General features: G+C 38.6%; 1 protein-coding gene across 1 annotated transcript in view; it reads right to left on the reverse strand.

The window, feature by feature from the left end:
• LOC102099134 (V-type proton ATPase subunit S1-like) overlaps positions 1-17379 on the reverse strand; it is a 50330-nt gene extending 32951 nt beyond the window's left edge. Inside the window, exons 1-5 of the mRNA XM_005519518.3 lie at positions 17138-17379; positions 11099-11225; positions 10928-10996; positions 4199-4392; positions 3111-3154 (exon numbers count right to left, since the gene is read on the reverse strand). Coding sequence (XP_005519575.2) covers positions 3111-3154; positions 4199-4392; positions 10928-10996; positions 11099-11225; positions 17138-17250 — 547 coding nt within the window. The 5' untranslated portion in view covers positions 17251-17379. The remainder of the gene's footprint in view (positions 1-3110; positions 3155-4198; positions 4393-10927; positions 10997-11098; positions 11226-17137) is intronic.
• Positions 17380-19361: the final 1982 nt, after the last annotated feature.

Genomic DNA, 19361 nt, shown 5'->3' on the forward strand with positions numbered 1-19361 from the left:
ATTACAAAATACACATAACTACCACTGAGAAACAACACTCAAAACATAGTGTTTAGTGTGGGGCATGATATGCATAATACTGGTAGCAATATTTCTTTTGCCTTCTGTGGATTTAAAGCCTGCTTCTGCACCACCAACAGGACATAGAAAATTTTCCTGTTCATTACATTGGAGGCCAAAGGAGAAATATGGTGAAATATTTCTGAAAAATGAAGAAGTCAAATAAGGAAGAGAGAGCCTTTCAAAGAGGTCCAAATATGCCTCTACAAAAGATCCTCCTCTAGTTCTGAAACCACAAGCAGTTGCAATAAATACTTACAACTAATACATTTTTTCAATATTTATGCAGAAACATGAACATCTGCTTATAAGGAGCACAATAGTTGTGAATCATGAACCAGTATTAGTGTTGTTATTGGGACTGCTTGAGAAGCAAGTCAGCCAACTCACATTTACTGTTCCAGTGCCTTCTCACTTCTTATTTATGTACCAGCCTGGTAGATGGATATTTTATAACCTAGGCATAAAAACTTCTCAGATTTTGAGGTTATACTGAAATTGAGTTTTATTTGCATTTGCTGAAATTAAGAGTTTTTATTACTATCCCCTTTAACCACTTACATTTACTGTAATTATGGTGTCCTGGCCAAGTGAAATATTTGGCTTTTGTAAGAATTCAGGTGTTGTCTTTTTCTATGGGGTTTCAGCTGAACTGATTTCCTCATATCAGTCAAGAATCATAGCTATGTAAATTTTTCTTCTAAAAATTATTGCTAAGAGGATCTACTATAAGAAATGTACTTAGGAAAATAACTGCCTAAAAACTACTGCCATAATTATGTCAGTTGCAGAGATCCAAGACATTATATAATGTAGATTTTTTATTCTGGATTCATAGATTTTGGAAATTCTTTTCAGCCCTAGCAAAAATTTGCAGAACAAAAGAAAATATGTATAAAAATGCAGAGACTGACTTTGGGTTTTTCTTTCATTAAAGCAACAAATAGCTTTCTGAAATAATGTGTTATCTGCATTTCCCTTCAGAAAGGAGCTACATGTAACTATAGTTACCAGTAACATCTATAACTCCTGCCTTCAGGAAGGTTCTAGAGGTAATTCCTTCATCCAGAGAAGCTTCTGTGAACATCCTTCTGACAATACAGTTGATATAGATCTCTGTTTTGCCTGTGATCAGAACTCTACCTTTCTTATGAAGTATTTTCAAATTCTCCAAAGAAAAGAGATCAGACTGTCCACCATGTTTTAGAGCACCTAAATTAGGTGCCTACAATAGTGGGAACAATATTGGGAAACATAGTGCAGATTCTGTACTTGGCCAAGAAAAGTGGCACATCTCTATTCCACTCACCTTCCCGATTAACATCTAGTTGATACTAACCAAAAAGTTGGCGTAGCCTTTTCTTCCATCCTGCCACAGATCACCTCTTAACTTTGCTTTCCCAAAACAAAGCAGCCTGACACAGCAGCTGTATGAGTCTACAGCATGCCCTGGCAGCCAGGAGGGCCAGCCCTGTCATGGAGAGCACCAGGCTCAGCATCACCAGCCAGGCAAGGGAGGGGATTGTCCTGCTCTGGTCTGCACTGGGGCGGCCTCACCTCGAGTGCTGGGGGAAGTTCTGGGTGCCACAGTATAAGAAGGATATAAAGCTATTAGAGAGTGTCCAAAGGAGGGCAATGAGGATGGTGAAGGGAGCCCTATGAGGAGCAGCTGTGCAGCCTGGAGGAGACTGAGGGGAGCCCTCACTGCAGTTACAGCTTCCTCATGAGGGGAAGAGAAGGGGCAGACACTGCTGATTTCAACACTCGTGACCAGTGATAAGAGTCCAAGAAATGGCATGAAACCAAGTCAAAGGAGGTTTAGGCAGGTATCAGCTAAAAGGTTTTCTACCCAGAGCACTGCAACAGGCTCTGCAGAGAAATAGCAGAAGACCAAACCTGACAGAGCTCAAGAAGCATTTGGAGAACACTGTCAGGCACATGATGTGATTCTTGGGGTGTCCTGTGCAGGGCCAGGATGGACTCAGAGATCCCAATAGTTCCCTTCCAACTCAGCATATTCTATGATACCATGACACTAGGGTTTGGGAAGCTTATTCTTGAATCCATGCAACTGTTGAAAGAAATGTCCCATAAAGAAAAAGCCACTGTTTAGCTAAGACAAACAATAACCCAAGGCTCAACTACCCAGTATGCTCTGGGGACAGAAAATAGAACAAAATAACTCCTCTGCAATTCAGAGATGGAAACCCAACTGCTTGTTTTAGTATAAAACCCACTCATTTTGGTAGTACAAAAACAAACAGAAAAGGATACACAACTAATTTCAGTACTAAGGTATTTTCCCCTGTTTTTCAAATCTGCTTCTGATTTTACAACCCCAGTTCTGAGCAGAAACAGTCATAGCCACTAAGAACACTGTTTAATTATCAGCCCACTACACTGTAAACCTCCAAAACTACCATTTGGATTTGCATGCTTTATAATTTGATTTCTAATTTAGAGTAGTAAGTGAAAGCTCTGCAACGAGATGCCTCTCAGTACCATTTTCATGTATGGCACCTCTTTTTCAACCAGATGGTAGGCAAGAAAAGTTTTTTATAGTATTATATTGAGAGATTCAACTTTAACAAGTAGCGTTTAATACACTGCAAAGCCAATAAAATACTTATATCAAAGGCAAAGGAGGCCATCACTATTGTTTTATAAAGATTAAAAAGACATTTCCCATTTGTGCAGACACCCTTTGTTGAGATCAAGGCCTTGGAACTGCCAGATGAACCTGGCACATCCAGCTGCCAGTGTGCAAGGTGATATCGAAGGGGGCAGCTCAAGTAGCACAGACATGCAGGGTTTGAGCTCAGAGAATGAGCCCATGCCTGAAGCAGATGTGAATTTATCAAGCTTACAATTTCATGACACAGACACTTAGTGCCTGATTAAAACTAAGACAACCACAGCTTATAAATACTGGAGAAGGCAAGTGGGATAAAAGCCTTTAAATAGTAGTAGAAAAGCAAAGCCTGGAACTAGAGAATACTACCTGCTCAATGATGATGAAATGTTAGTTATGTCTAGGTAATACTACTTACCATTTTCAGCAACTGCTTCCAGAGTGGAAATCTCTTTTAAACCACTAGAGAAAAAGAGGGAGAAAAATAATTAATTTTTTTTTTTTCTAGGCAAGAATGATGTGAATCAGAAATATATGAAGATACTGACTGATAAAAGGATTACTGGCAGTCCCTCTGTTATCCTTTCATCTCCTCCTAATGATCTTTTTCTTCTGCAAAGCCATTAAAAATGTAAGAACGACATCTTCAGCTAATTCTTAAACCTGTCAAATTTCCTAGGCAGCAGAGAAGCCATACAACTGACACTATTTTGATCAGTCTCTGGGAAGCTTTTTTTCATTTGGTGCTGGCCCCTTGTTTAACATTTGTACAGGAGCTCTTTAAAATAGTTATCACACCTCTTTTTGTGTAGTGACGTGGCAGCTAGAATTGCATTTGTTTAGGACACGTTGATATCTGCATCTTAAACCAACATGTACAAATGCTCAAATAACAAGCTGGGAAGAAGAATAAGCAGAAGAAGTTCAGCAACCATGCCTTGTATTTTCTAAATATGCATTCACCTGAAGCAACACTGTCTCCCTATCTCTGCTAGATCACAACTCTCATAGATCTGGAAACATGAAGAATTATAGCCCTCCTCTTCCTTCCATAATGATGGAAAATCAGGCTCTTTATTAGCTTCAGGTTCGTCTGTATGTTTATTTGCTTGCTTATTTATCCTTGTCAGTATTTTTGACCCATGGAATGCCTTCTAGCAATTAATTCTGCAGGTCAAGCACATGTCGAGTAAAATAATTGAGCCTTTCTGCTAAAAAGTGTGTTGCCATTTAGTTTTATTAGCTGCCCCTTTGTTCTCATATAATGAGGCAGACAAAATAGGAATGCCTGACTGCATTTCTCAACATAATTCATCTATTATACCTGGTAAGCTCATCAGGGGACTTTGAAAAACACTGAATTCGTCCTTGTAAGAGAAACAATTTTGATAGCACTACAAGCTTCCACTGTGTTTTTTTTTAATTTCCTGAATACAACCGATATTTTCAAAAGCTCCAAAAATCATGCACACGTGTGGGTCAGTTCTGTTCGTGATAAACTCCTACCTGTCAAATGGCTGTAGCTGAACCACCAGTAAGTTTGAGTTAGATGCATTCAGTTCCAGCTGAGAGACATTTAAATTAGTTACATTTGTTAACTTCCAATCTCCCGATTCTTGAAGAACACTTAGGAGATTCCGGGTAGCCTTGCAGTCAACAGCTGGCAAAACTAAAGATGAAGGAGAAGACTGAAGAATTTCCTGAAATAAATTTATGAGAAGTTTATTTACTTGCTTAATATTAAGTTACATAATAATTAAACACAATCTTTTTTTAATGTATCCTTAATTTAATAGTTAAGGTGAGTAACCTCCACAATAAACGGCATGTGAATTCTCACCAGTCTGATTGATGGTGGCTTACAGACTGCTCCTGAATTTTCCTGCAGCAACCTTAAAGCACTCAGAAACACCAAATTTTTATCGTCTTTTCCACATGTATGGTAGAAGAAGAGAGACAGATGATGTAGAAGTTCTCAGACTAAGAGTGTAGTGGTTATGAACATTGCCAGAAGCAAAGCTCAGATTACTCTCTGACTAAATGCCCTTGGAAGTCAGAAAGATCCATGTCAGACACCTCCAGTTCCAGCAGCTCCACTCATACTTTGCATAATAAACACCCTGCATTTGTGTACATCCTAGTGGTACAGCACATGGTAAAGAAAAATGTCTACTTTGTAACTAATAATTAAAGAAAGCTGCAGATTTCAGGATTTACAGAGCCTCCAGACACACACAAACAAAATTCATGTCATATGCTTCCCACCTTTCTACTCAAAGTACAAATTATAAAGCTCAGGCTGAATTGGTTCAGATAAAGCATCAGGGTATCTTTCACTTTATTTACAATTCTGATAGCTGACTTCCTGAGTTAAATGAATTGAAAAACACTCTCATTCTATAAATTTGGAACCTGCATAGTCAAAAAGCATCTTTCCAAGCATTTTTCTTGATAATAAAATTAACCTGAAATATTTGGGGAAACAAAATGCAAGATGAAGACTTGAAAATTATCAAGATTAATGTAGCCCATATTTAATGTTGTGGTGGGTTGACTGTGGCCTAATGCCAGGTACCAACCAAAGTTGCTCTATCATTGCCCTCGTCAGCTATATGAAGGAGAGAAAATAAAAGGCTCATGGGCCAGGGAGAGTTCACTAACCAATTACACAAGGAAAACTGACTTGACTTGAGAAAATTAATTAAACTTATTGACAATCAAATCAGAGTATGATAACAGAAATAAAGCCAAATCTTAAAAACATCTTTTACGCACCCCTCTCTTCTTCCAGTCACATTACCCACAATTCTCTACCTCCTGCCCTGCAGTGCTGAAGAGGGATAGAGAATGGGGTCTGTGGTCAGTTCGTCACACATTGTCTCTACTGCCTCTTCCTTCTTCGGGGAGGACTCCTCATACTCTTTCCCTGCTCCTGCATGGGGTCCCACCCATGGGAATCAGTCCTCCATGGACTTCTCCAAGGAGAGTCCTTCCCAGAGGCTGCAGTTCTTCATGAACTGCTCTAGCATGGGTCCCTCCCATGGGGTGCAGTCCTTCAGGAACAAACTGCTCCAGCGTGGGCTCCTCTCTCCACAGGTCTCTCCTGCCAGGAGCCTTCCCACAGGGTCACAGCTTCCTTCAGGCATCCACCTCTCCTGGCACTGGGTGTTCCATGGGTCGCAGGTGGATCTCTGCTCCCCCATGTACATCCGTGGGCTACAGAGGCACAGCTGTCACCCCTTGGGCTGCACCACAGGCTGCTGGTGAACCTCTGCTCCGGTGCCTGGACCACCTCTTCCCACTCCTTCAGTGCTGACCTTGGTGCTGGTTTCTCATACATTTCACTCCCCTCCCCTCCCCTCTCCTCTCCAAACACCATTGTGTCTGCGCAGTAACTTCTTCACCTTTTTAAATATGTTACCGTGTCTCTGATGGGCTCAGCCCTGGCCAGTGGCAGGTGCCTCTTGGAGCATTGGCACTTTTGGACATGAGGGAAGCTTCTGGCAGCTTGTCAAAAAAGCCACCAGTGTAGCTTGCCCACTAGCAAAGTCTTGCCAAGAAACCCAATGTAAATATGAGTATTAGAAGATATTTTTTCTTTGAGTCCTAGTTTACACCTTGTTAACTTTGCTTTTGTATTTTCTACATTTAAGTCTAGATTAAGTCTGTCATTTGACTCAACATTCAGATATTCAGGCTGTTACAGACTCTTTTCCTCTGATGCAAGTGGTGTGGTGTTCCTAACACTTTTCTCCTACTATTAATTTTTTTCCTTTTTGTCTGTTCTTTGACTGCTTACCCCTTTTCTGGCCTGCTCTGGTTCTTTCTAATTGCTCACATATTCCTTCCTAGGTAAATACTATAGGTATTTTCACATTTCTACAGATGCTTATATGAGAAGATTATGCAGCATTGTCTGATTTACCAGACTGATAGAAAAGTAACTGCAGAAATTAAAATAGAACAGAAAACACTGATGTTGTGTACAGGTCTTTGAGTAGTGTTTTTAGTAGTGTTTTGAGTAGTGTTTTTAGTAGTGTTTTTCTTCCTCCTGGAAGAAATAGATAAAACATTTAATTGTGATTTGTTTACAGATTTGAATTTAGACCTCAAAGTCTGAGCAATTCAATGATTTTGTTTTATTTTCAATATTTTAATCCCTTGTCCCACAGCAGCAGCCAGAATGGCAACAGCCACTTCATCCAAAGATATATATTAAGCAGATTACTCATTTAATGCCAAATAAGATATAAAATGTATCATTACTGAGTAGTGTCTTAATTGTGCTTCTGCTCCTAACCAATGCTGCACTGCCACCTGTCCCAGCTTCCAGCCACTGGTATTCAGCTGCTTTTCATCTGAAGGGTAGACACAGCTGGATATCAACTCAACAGCCTCAGGCAGGCAGTCTGATCCCAAGCCTCTTTGTCCTTCTTGCCATTTGGCAATTGTGCACTTTTCAATACCCATATGTTGCTTTACACATTATAAGATTTCAGCTACCATGCTTGTTCAAAACATGAAAACTCCAAAAGGGGGTGGAGAATGAAGAGGATATTGAGAAACACCTGGTTTTGCATTCTGCTAAAGAAAACCACATAGTAGCTAGGAACAATAGAGGGACAAGGAGAGAGAAGAAGGGGAAAAGAAGAAGAAAATTTAATTTTAACTTTCCAATTATCTATCCCACAAACTTTTACACTGTAGCTGTGCCCTTCAAATGTATGCATAAAGCTGTAAGTTAGACTTTTAATGAAAATTGATCTGATGTACTTTCCCTGATAAAGTGTGTTGCAGCTACAGGAACTATTATTAGAAAAATCTCCATGCTTTACTGTATAGAGGGAAACATGACACCTTTTTTTTTTCCTGAGGGTTACAGACAGGGGACTGTCAAGAAGAAAACTTGAAGTCCAAAAATGGGAGAAAGCATTCCAAAGCATAAAATACAGATTATAACAATAATAAAGGACTGTGCTGGGGAAAAGATTGATGTGGCTTTCACAAAAAAAAATTGTGATAAAAAGGTAAATATTGAGCTAACAAAACTTGCTCATTATGCTGTTTTTCAGGTTAGTAAAGGAAGTGTCTGACTGATGAACTACAGAAGCAACTTCTGGTGCAACCTCTTGGGCAACTGAGTAACTGATAAGATTCAATGTAAACTGATTTTAGCACAGTAGAAGGTGACAGAAAAACAAACCTAATTTTGAATACACAGTAATAGGTAATAGACTCAGAACGGAGTGTCACCCTTCAGTAATGAAACCTTGAGAGTTACAACAGCTCTTTGAAAATGATAATTCAGAGGCTGATAATGATCAGGACTGAAAAAATCAAATATTAATAGTATTTTAGAAAAGGCTAGAGAACAAAACCTCATTATGTCATGGAATAAATCTATTATGAACTTTTATCCTGATTATTATGCAGTTCTGTGCATGTTCCCTTGTCAAAAAATAATATAATAAAACTAAAAGAAAGGAAATATAAAGACAATCAAAACTTTTTTAAAGCCTCTGTATCACACATGACTAAATAGTACTGCTCGGTCTATGACCACTGAGTGAGGATAGCATGGAGTATTCAGACTACAAGTGGCAATGAGTTACAGTCATAATTATGTAGCTGCACAGCTGGCCACTAATTGGAGTGTGTTAATATACACTGCAGTTCTAAGGACCTGAGCGCTATCTGGGGAAAGCCAAAGCTAATATTAAAGAAAAACAGTTTGTAAGGTGCTTGACAAAGTTCCCCAAATGCTAATCTTTGTATTTTATTATTTAATTTAGAAGTTGTTTGAAAGTTCAAGATAAATGATCTACCTTTAAGATTCCCTTCATATTAACTGGAATAAGATTCTTTTATTGCATGCAAACCCATTGATACCAAAAGTTCAGAACTGCTGCTAATGCAGCTAAACAAAGAGAATATCTGCAAATGTTTCTGGGGTTTACAAACCTATAACCATTTCTCAAATAACACTTTCTTCTTCTGGTACACATGCTGTTACATGCACTTATACATTCTAAATGAAATCTCCAGCTTAGGTTTATGAATAAGTTTGCATTTCTGAAGTTCATTAAGGAGGATGCTTGAGAGCAATGGAACATTTATTATAGCTTCACTGATAACTTGTATGATATAGACTGTGTAGGTAAAAAACTTGTGATTATGCAACATCAGGGATTATAATTTCCCCAGTGAGAAAATTCAGACCCAACCTTCACTTTGTCCTGTGTTGTGTGAATGTTATTGCAATCTTTCATAGCATGATTAAGAATTGATTTCTTACCCAAAGTATCTCAAGTGGGGTTCAAGTAATATGATAGCAATCGAGCAAATTTTTGCAGACTCTGTTACTCCCAATATGGATGACTATAAAGTTCCTTTTCTGGCCCTAAGAACTAAAACCTATGCAATAGATATTGAAAAAACTCTCTCTATGGGCACCTAGGTGAAAAAGAAGTATGTAGTTTATACATCTCATTTTCTTTCACTCACATTACAGCGCCTCACTTCCATCAAACAACACTAGAAAAGCATTAAAGATTGCCAAATCCAACAGAAAAAATGTAGGAAGTGCTGGAGTTAAGGTGAGGAATTTGTAAAAATAAACTTTCCAGTTTTACAGAAGCCATAATACAGAAAAAATTCTCATCTCCAAGACAGAGAGGGAACAGAGGCAAGGTCAGGAAAAAAACAGTTGCTGACATTTATTCAGATTGTTAAAAACTTGGGCATCAGCCTTTGGTCTGCCAGACACAGACAAAGATTTATTTAAACATGGCCTTTTGATTAGCTGAGGACCTCCTCACCAGCCCTCACTAGGTCCCCAATCCCCTGGTATACCACCTGATTTCTAAACCTGTCAGTCTCTGGCCTTATCGCTAGACCTTAAAGCCTTTAATCTCTATCTGCACTGCTGATGGAGTCCTGATTACAAGTCAAAAGAAGAATGTTTTAATTACTTTGATATGCCTCTTAAACACTGAGGGCCTACTTGAATAAGCCCACCACATTATTATGAACTTGCAATGTCATGCATTGCAATGCATGTCAAACAGCTTAAATTAAACAAGTTTTGTAGTCAGGCAGCAATAAAAATTTGCTCCAGACACTGCCCTGCAGAGATGTTAAACCCTGAGAAGATAAGGCATAGCAGAGAAAAACCAGTGCTTCTGCCTGCAGACACAGCCACTGATTCTTGCAGTACAGATGATTATGACTCCCATTCATTCCTCAGAAAACCCATGTAGATACTCTGAATAATTGTTTCTTTTCTAGCATCAATGTTAAAATGCAGTTATATGACAAAGAGATTAATATCTCCAGTTCCAGTCATACAAGGAAGATGTGAGGCTTTTAGTACAGATGTAGAGACAGGTATTATGTGAATATTTATCTATTTAATTACATATAGTGCTTGCTGTGTGGTGTTTGGGAATTTACACTTCCTCGTGTGCTGTGCTACCATTTACATTACTAATATTACATTCATCCTGCACTGCCTCCAGGAATGTCTTTATGACTTCCACAAGTGAACATTTTGTCTAATTACATTTCAATAAACTGTCATGTAAGTACAACCATAGATGCTCTGCACAAAATCTATAAACCTTCTCAGTGAGAACAGAATTTGAAGACGTTGACTGACTCAGGAGGATTCCATCTTAAATTCTGTGCCTAGAGTTTATTTCAAGTCAATCAACTAGCATTATCTTTTTTCATGATTAAGTCAATATAGCATCTAGTGATATATTAACTTAATACAAATATAAAACAGTTAACTCCCTGAATGAGCTTCAACTTATGTAAAAACAAAATAGGTATTAAATTCTGAAAATAAGAAAAAATTAATTGGTTCCTATAAGTTCTTTTCTTCTCATGACTTCAAAACAGAATTTTGGGGTGTTGATCTTGAACAGTTGATACTGTTTTTTACAATATAAAATTGCAGCACATTTAAGAATAATTTTGTCAGTTATGATGAATTGTGAAAATTCAGTCTTTAAAAATATAATAGCTACAAAGCATGTATCTGCAAACTCTGTTTATTTCCTTTAACACATCTGCTTAAACTGGAATAATCTCAATATTTTGAAATAAATAGGAAAACTTCTGCAACTCAATGCCCTTTTGCCAGTAATTGTCTCTTTGCATCTTTCTTACATCTTTCTTTTACTTTTTTGTTTAAATACTGCACATAAAGAAATAAAAGAGATAAATGCTTGCCTGAACATTTTGAAATGGATTCTTGTTGCCATAGGATTCACTGAAGTATGTGAAATCATCTGTGCTAAGCTGAAAAACAAAGAGAGTAGGTTGGTGAGAAGGAGCCATAGCATCTCATTTAGCTATAGACTTGTGCCCAGTATTGGTGAGGAAAGAAAATGGTATACATACCCTATCTTGCAGGAACAAGACGAGGTTTCTGGAGTTCTGGGTAAAAAGAGGTTGCAAGAGTACCATCAGCTCCTGTGCTGAGACAACTTGTCCTTCATGCACAGCAGTGTCTGGATTCCACTGTGATCTACAAAGGAATAATTCCTTTTTCTGTAAAATTTTCTGCCAGTGATGACATCTCTTCTTTCTTTAAATATGCAGTGGCAGGTAATGAAATCATCATCTTTGGTTTAAGATCAACTTTGCAGTTCAGTTTACTTTCATTCTACTCAAAAGAGCTTGCCCATTTATGCCTATATCAAATTGACTGTATTACAGCAAGAATGAATAGGGGTAATGTCTCTCTCTATTCTCTTGTTTGTGTACAACAGCAGAGTGGCATCTTTCCAAAAAACAGTTACCTACTAGGTGTGATGAAGAAGAATGTGTTGAAAACATTCAGGGAGAATTCCCAGACAGCACCCCAACTCCCAAAACACTTTGCAGTGCTGAGACATGGAGGTCAGGAGAAGTAGAACTCAGAGTAGATCATAAGTTGTCATAAACAAGTACATTTTATAAAACTTTTGTGAGCAGAAGCGTATTTCAGTGCTATTGTAAAAAGGTTCTCTCCTAGGGTTTTCATGGTGAAGGACCCATTCTACAGAAGCCACTCAGAAAAGCCACCTTTCCAGCAGCAGGAGCTCTTCTGATGGAATGACTCGAGGCACCCAGCTTACAACTCTTTTGCCAGCCTGTCACTATGAGGACTGGACAGAGATATAACTCATCTATTTAGTTTTGCTGCTACAGAAAACAGGCAAAACAAAAGGTTGCATTACTCTTTCAACACCTCATTTGGATTTTAACAGTATGCAACATGGCTCTATACGGATGAAACTTTTTATGAACATTTTTATCCCAGATGTTTTGACTAATGAAAATTGTCTGTGGAAAATGGTGAACTTGATGTATATACTTCCATCTTTACCCATCTTTACATCAACTGCTAAAAGCTGAGAAAACAGGTATTCCAGACACTCCAACTAGTTCTAATTACAAAGACTTGAATACAGCAATTGTTGTGTGCTCTAGCATCAATTATTGTATGATTGCAATTTGATCAAGTTGAGATAAAAGTTAAATTTTCTAACCCAAAGCAATTTTCAAATGACCACTGCACAGCATGAATGGGAACAACCTTTGCAGTCCTTTAAGATGGAGGCAGAACAGGGTTAATGAACACATAGATGGCGTTCAATGTTGTTTTTTGGATAAAGAAAATTTTGATATCTTATCAAATATCAAATACTTGATATTTTCTTCGTTTTACTCAGCATCTACACTTATTTGCTAATTTGTGCTTGGAGATCCACATTAACTTATATTTATGAACACAAACAACTGAAATATTGTAACAGACATGCCTCAACTTTTCAGAGAAGACAAACCTCACAATTTCAAAAAATTAAGTATAATCTTATAAATAAATATGTTTGAAAACACAGAAGGTCCCAGAGATTCTGAATGACTCTTCAGGAACTGACTTTCATACTGACTTTGTGACTTGCATGGCCACATCAAAACACTAATGATATTTAAAAGAAAGCAGATAGATTAAATTAAGAGATGATAAAAAATGGCTTGTGTGAAAGAAAATTACACTGAATATCTTGGTATATTTATTTTAGAAATAACGAAAAAAATCCATTTTATACCTCATCTTAGGGGAAAAAAACAAAAGGAAGATTTTGAGAGCTTTGGGGACTTGCAATTAAGGTAACAGAAAGCACATCAAATAAAGCAGAATTATTTGCAGCAGCACAACGGTAAAGGCTTTTGCTGTGAACTCAAAACTTCAGAAGTTTAATGATCCTCTTTTAAAATATACTTGCTTCTAAGAAATTCCCTGTTCCTTGAAGCAGCTCTTGTTAGCTATGTAACCTTGAAAACACCTTTTGTGACATTTAACTTTTAAGAAGTCAACTTTAGTAACTTCATCATCATTAAAAAAAACCTACATCAGTTGGTTAATAATTCTATTAAAATGCAGCATTTGCCTAATACTTATATTCACAATATTATGCATGCATTTATTTTGCTTCTTTTTAACAGATAGCTGAACACTATGCATGGGAGGAGAGAAGGCTACATCCTTTACTGAGGGGGCTGCTGCTGTCTGCTTGGTGCAACATTCTCAGCAAGGTTTAGACAGGAAATAGAACCATAGAAATATTTAAGCTGGAAAAGACCTCTAAAATGAAGAAGTTCAACTGCCAATCCAGCACTGCCGTGTCCACCACTAAACCATGTGCCTAAGTGCAACATCCACGTGTTTTTAGAACATTTCCAGCTGACTCAACCACTTCCCTGTTCCAATGCCTGACCACACTCGCAGTGAAGAACTTTTTCCTAATATCCAACCTAAGCTTCCCCCGGTGCAACTGGAGTCTGTTTCCTCTTATCCAATCCCTTGCTAGTTGGGAGACCAACCTCCACCTGGCTACAGCCTCCTTTCAGGCAGTTGTAGAGCAATAAGGTCTCCCCTCAGCCCCCTTTTCTCCAGGCTAAACACCCCCAGGTCCCTCAGCCACTCCTCAGGAGACTTGTGCTCCAGCCCATCCCCAGCTTCCTTGCCTGGTCAGTAGGTTTTACTGGGTGCTTTACTGTGAACTGCAGGGAGAAACGGAGATCTGTGAGTGCCCAGGGGTTGTGGGCACACCAACGATGTGCTTCCCTGAACGCAATCAAGCTCATCCCACTGAACTCCTCACCTCAGTGACACACGACACGGTGTGAAACCGGCAGCAGGCCAGCACAAATATTGACTGCTGTTATTGATTGCTCACACAAAATCCTGTGTCCAAACACACACACACAGCCTTGTACAGCCATCCACATGCCAAGTGCATCGGGCTCCCCGCCACAGCACCATCAGGGCTCAAAATGACAAGTGTCTCTGCTAATGTGTGCACTTCAATGTGTGTGCAGGAATATACAGGTGGAAGGAATCCTAAGGAATCTTTAAGTTTGAGGAAACTTAAAACTCAACTGTTCTCTCCTTACTCCAACAGTCAAACAAGGCCCTAAAGAAATTGAGGAAAGTAAGCTCAGCTTGATATTTTGCTTCTTTCTTCTACCTACTGCTCCGACATGACAATATGTTCTTTCCTCAACAGTATTCTTTCTGAAATTTGAGCAATTACGTTGATGGAAGCAAAGATTCAAGATTTCCTGTATTTGGAGCCACTAGAAGGGCTGATGGGAAGATAACAAGACTTCTAGCAGTCTAACTCATGATCTTACATTTCTGCTTTGTAGCTGGCTTCAGAACTCTTTCCTACAAGCTATTCTTGTCAGTTGTGTCTATCAGTCACCTTGTGATTACCATCTAAGAAATCATGCTTTCCCCTGCTCACTGGAAGTAAAATAGCATTTATGCTGGCACACAGAGTCTCCATAGGCATCCAATAAAATTATAGTTAAATTTTTTTCCTTTTTATCTTACACCTTCTTTCATCAGATTTATCAGTAAAGTCCCTGCAGTTTGGGAAACAGTGTAAATGTACTAACTGGCATTAACACCTTCTCAAAGTCACTTATAACCTGGGTTTGCCAGGAAAGAATTCTTTTCCCTATATAAGCATAGCACAAAAAAAAAAGAAGTAATATATTTTAAAAGACTGTAGAAAAAAGTCATTCCTAAAACAAACACATGAGGGGGCAATCACAAAAGCTAATTTTAATGAATTTATTTGCTCAAACTCCTTCTCTTTATCTGTGGAGGGAAATTCTTTTGAATATTGGTTCAAAATGGCTAAATCAAATTTGTTCTGTATATCATATGCAAGAAGAGCCTCTCAACTTTCCCTGCTTCAAAAACCCAACCAGGGAATGCTAGTTTAAAGGCTGATTTAAAATAAAGGTCAAATTTTCCATGTGAGTTATTTGAAGAATATCCAGTGATACATTCTTTTGTGAAAAACAGGACAGTGTGACATACTGAGTTATTCCCTAGTTGAACTGAGAAAGAATGTTGTTTTTGAAAAAAAACCTTACTCTTCTCCAAGTAAGGATCTGCATTTTTCTTTCTAGAGGAAAGAGGTATTTGATTTACTAGTGTCCCTCTGAGAACTGATATCACACTTCCCCTTGCTTTGTGCACTGCATGTGTTTGTCAGCTGCAGGTTCCACCTCTATCTGGCATCTAACATTATCTTTAATAGCATGATTACAGTACAGTAATAATGCATAAAAGAAGCTTTAAAGTTTTACATTCTCTAATACAGCTGAGATATGGCTTGGCAAACACTGGCTAGTTCTAAACTAGAACAAAATGGAGTATCCTTCAATTATTCAATATCAAATCCTAACAGGTAACCTGGGAAAGGGTAATGGAACAGATTAGCGAATTGCAACTTCTGTTAACTAATGAATTGCTAAACTTTTTGACTGGTGGGACATGTTCCTACAAAGTGGACAGATATCCATAGATATCCATAATTACTGCAATTCTGTAGTTAAATTTCCTAAAACTCTTAATAGTAATTTCCAAATTTCATAGGCCTGTGGATCACACAGCACAAACCTCACATCACTGTGACGTACCAAGATGTAAAGCACAGAATTATGGGTTAACAACAGAAAGTTGTTGCTAGTGTTACTTTATTTTATAAAATAAAAAAAAAAAAAATTCTTTTCAGTCGCTTCATAGACCTTCACCAGAACTAACTTTGGCCCCACAAGAACTTCTCCTTTCAAAATGCAAATATTATGGTCGCAGGAACACTTCTTCCACAAAAGGTTCTATTCCTGGAGACATGAACCTGTTTACCTAGTCCAGTATCCTGATTTTCTTGCTCTAGATTTGTATAAATAAGAAAAATCTGCAGTAGAATAAGCTTCTAATGGCATCTTGATGGAAAATTTGCTTTTATTACCACATGGGATTAAATGATAAGATCTTGTTTATATATACAGCAGGTATGTTTTTTGTATAAACCAGGAAGTAGGACAAAGGAAGCACTGATCTTTCCTAAGATACTTAGAATCACTTTTAACCTAACACTGCTTTCCAACATTTACTTTGCTTTCAAATACAGGGGTTAATACTCATATGATTGCCTGTCATGTAGGGGTGACTCATTAAGAATTTTGAATATAAAATTGCCTTGAGGCTGAAACATTCTTTTTTTCTTCTTCTTCTAGGGGGAAAAAGCAAAGCAAAAGCTGTAAAATCTAACTTTTTCAAAACTTGCAGATTTCTATATGCAGAGTTTCAGGTTTTGGAAATCAATAAAAGAAGAATAAACATACGGCAAAGGTGTCAAATAAGCGAGCCATATTTTTCTGACAACTTTACATATCCAGTATCCACCTGAAGCTACTGCATTGCCCAGCCTGCCATATTTCTGGAAATCCCAAGTAATGGTACAAAATCCTTAAAGTGAGCATGAATAAAATTCCTGGTTGGAAAGAAAGAGGTCTGTATCTGGTTCTTCCAGAACAGCTTCAAAGTCCTATTTCGTAAGTATATGCAAAGCCTCGAATTTCATGTGTCTCTGGATCTGTCAAGACTACAGTTGCTTCTAACAACTGATGCACATACATATAGCAATGTACTTAAGAACCTATATTAAAAAGAACATTAAAGTGAAAAGTCAGGGGTTCAGAAGTTAGGAAATACAAGGCTTAAAAAATTGCCACAGAGTTTTTGGTCAGCTCCTTTTTGTGTCACTACCTTATGTTGTGACTTTAAGTCATAACATCTCTAACACTGGAGGTTGAAAGGTGCTTTAGAGTGAATAAAGCATATCTACTTCATATTTTTCATTTACAGAATTTATTTTCTTTTTTCTGCTCAGCTTAGAACACTAAAATTATAAATAAAAATTGGTAAAAACATCCATTGGCTTGTTTGATGGCCAAGGTGCAAATTTATTTACTGGATAATTTTACTGCCCAGAGCTGATTTACCATATTCGATGGCACAATATATTCTGTGCACACACACACGTAGCAGGAGCATAAGCAGGGATACACTTTTATTCCATTTCTTACCTCTGAGTTGACCAAAGCAGCATGGGCACATGATCCAGTGGCAGAGAGGTTTCGAGCAGCGCAGCAAGGGAGCAGAGCAGCAGGGCTGGAGCAGCGGGGCAGAGCCGTGTCATGGCTCCAGGCGGGTGCGTGCGGAACTGGCCAGCTGCAGAGGGAAAGCCCGAGTGTGTGCACAGCTGCACTTCCCGCTTGGGCTGCTGTTAGCCGCATTCAGCCAGGCTGCCGGGTGACGCTGCTCTACAACAGCCGGGGGAACTTTCAAAACATCAACTTCCTTCACTTGAACTTGGGAGTTACTCGTACTTTTATTACTTCCAGGTTTGTGATTTAAGCAGCTTGTAAAACTCCCTGCAGTGAAAGCACTGCCGGTTTCCTCTAACCTTCAAGTGCAAGGGAGAGTCATGAAGTCCAAACTCCTGTCCTACACAGGCTGATAACAGTTATACAACTACAAAATGGAGTTTACAGGAAAGTTTTCTGTACAGCACAAAATACATTCTGCAGAACTTCTATCTTCTTCCCCTGCTACATATTACCATGTCCCTCAGCTTAGTTTTTTCACATGTCTTGAGATCTGGCGTCACACATTGGGGTGTTGACAGGTTTGAAATCTGCAACAAACTGCAGATTCCAGCAAGAAGGAAGAGAGAGAAAATGGCACGTTCAGAGCCACTGAAACACAGAATTCTTAAGCTATCTTTTGCATGGAGGAATGCTATCCCAGAAATCAAAAATATCTAAAGTCAGGGGCAAATTATAATCACTTCAGAACATGACACAACTTCAGTATTTCACAAGTCTCATGCAAGATCAAAATAGTCTTAGAGAATTCCTTCATGCCCGGAAGCAAATTGCTCTGGCAGACTATTTTTGTGCCTGCCAAACACTGAGCGGTTTCTACACCTTGTGACTACATTAGGCATCAGCAGCCTCAGCACGTGTTTGGCTCTGGGCACAAATGCCTCCTCACCATCAGAACAGGATAGAGATCATACACAAAAGAAGTTCTGAGCTATGTTACAACGAGTTGTGATAAGGGAAAATAAGGAAGCACAATGAAAATTGTACAAAAAGACACAAATAGAGGTCAGAAGACATGTCTAAATCATGCACATGTAGCCAAATTAGTGAAATCCATTTGCCTTGAATCACAGTATATTGTTTTAGTATGGGTGCCTAATAAGGCAATTTGTTCATCAACTCAATCTGAAATCTTATTTCTCAGAAAAAAAAATAATTTTAAGGGTAGCAATAATTGTCATGTTCCTTTTCTTCTTACCTTTACATAACACAGAATTTAACTCTTTAACTGTACTTTTTCCTCTCCTCAGAGATATATTAGAAATCCTTTCTGTTCCCTTTAACAAGGCAGTGTTTGTTTAAGGATGAGTACAGACTTCAAAAACAGAGGTAGAAACAGAAGCACTGAGACAGAATAAAGGAATTGCAGAACTTCCAACAATGCTCAGTTTTGCAAAAGGAAAATATTTGACACATTAACCAATTTACACACTGTTGCAAAGATGTAACCCTAGGCCCTATGTCAGATGCACAAATAGTCAGCAGGTCTGGTCACAATCAGAAGAGCCAGTTGGGTCCACAAATCATTGGTTTATTGAAAGCAGCCTGTATGTTTCTTTTGGATTGCCGGTGAAAAATGCAGTTACTGCAGAATATATAGCATTAACAATACAACTGCACTCACAAGTTTAATTTCCTGGGTCAATACTCAGCATAACTGATGACCCAAGACTTACCAAAAGGCATTCTTTTTGTGAAGGGCAAGAAAGACAAACCAATCAATCTGTCCCTTAAAATTTTGTGTCAAATTCTCATCCCCCATTGAAGTACAAAATTGAGGTACATTTTATACCTTATTAACCACTATAGCGTGTATGGCTGTGGATGGGTGTGTGGTCAAACCTCCCACTCCGTGTAGCTGCATTGTATGGAATATTTCCTGGTAGGAGGTGAACTTGGTTTGTACAGAACGTTTCTGGGCAGCATGTAGAACACAAGCACGTGGTTTCTAGCCTCACTTCCTTTTCCTCCCCATGCCCTTGGCAACACAAAGCACAGGACTCCGGCTGGGTTCCGCAGGTGCTCCGACAGCCGTGGGCCCCGCACACTGAGCTCTGCCTTCCCCTCTCTGCTCTGTGCTTCCAACACACACAAGTGAGCTGCACAGTTGGTGGGGATACTGTGTACTCTGCCTTACAGAAAC

Source organism: Pseudopodoces humilis, chromosome 5 (assembly GCF_049639895.1).
Source record: "Pseudopodoces humilis isolate 2021_Gansu_Grassland_sample_001 chromosome 5, ASM4963989v1, whole genome shotgun sequence".
Taxonomy (NCBI): Eukaryota; Metazoa; Chordata; class Aves; order Passeriformes; family Paridae; genus Pseudopodoces; species Pseudopodoces humilis.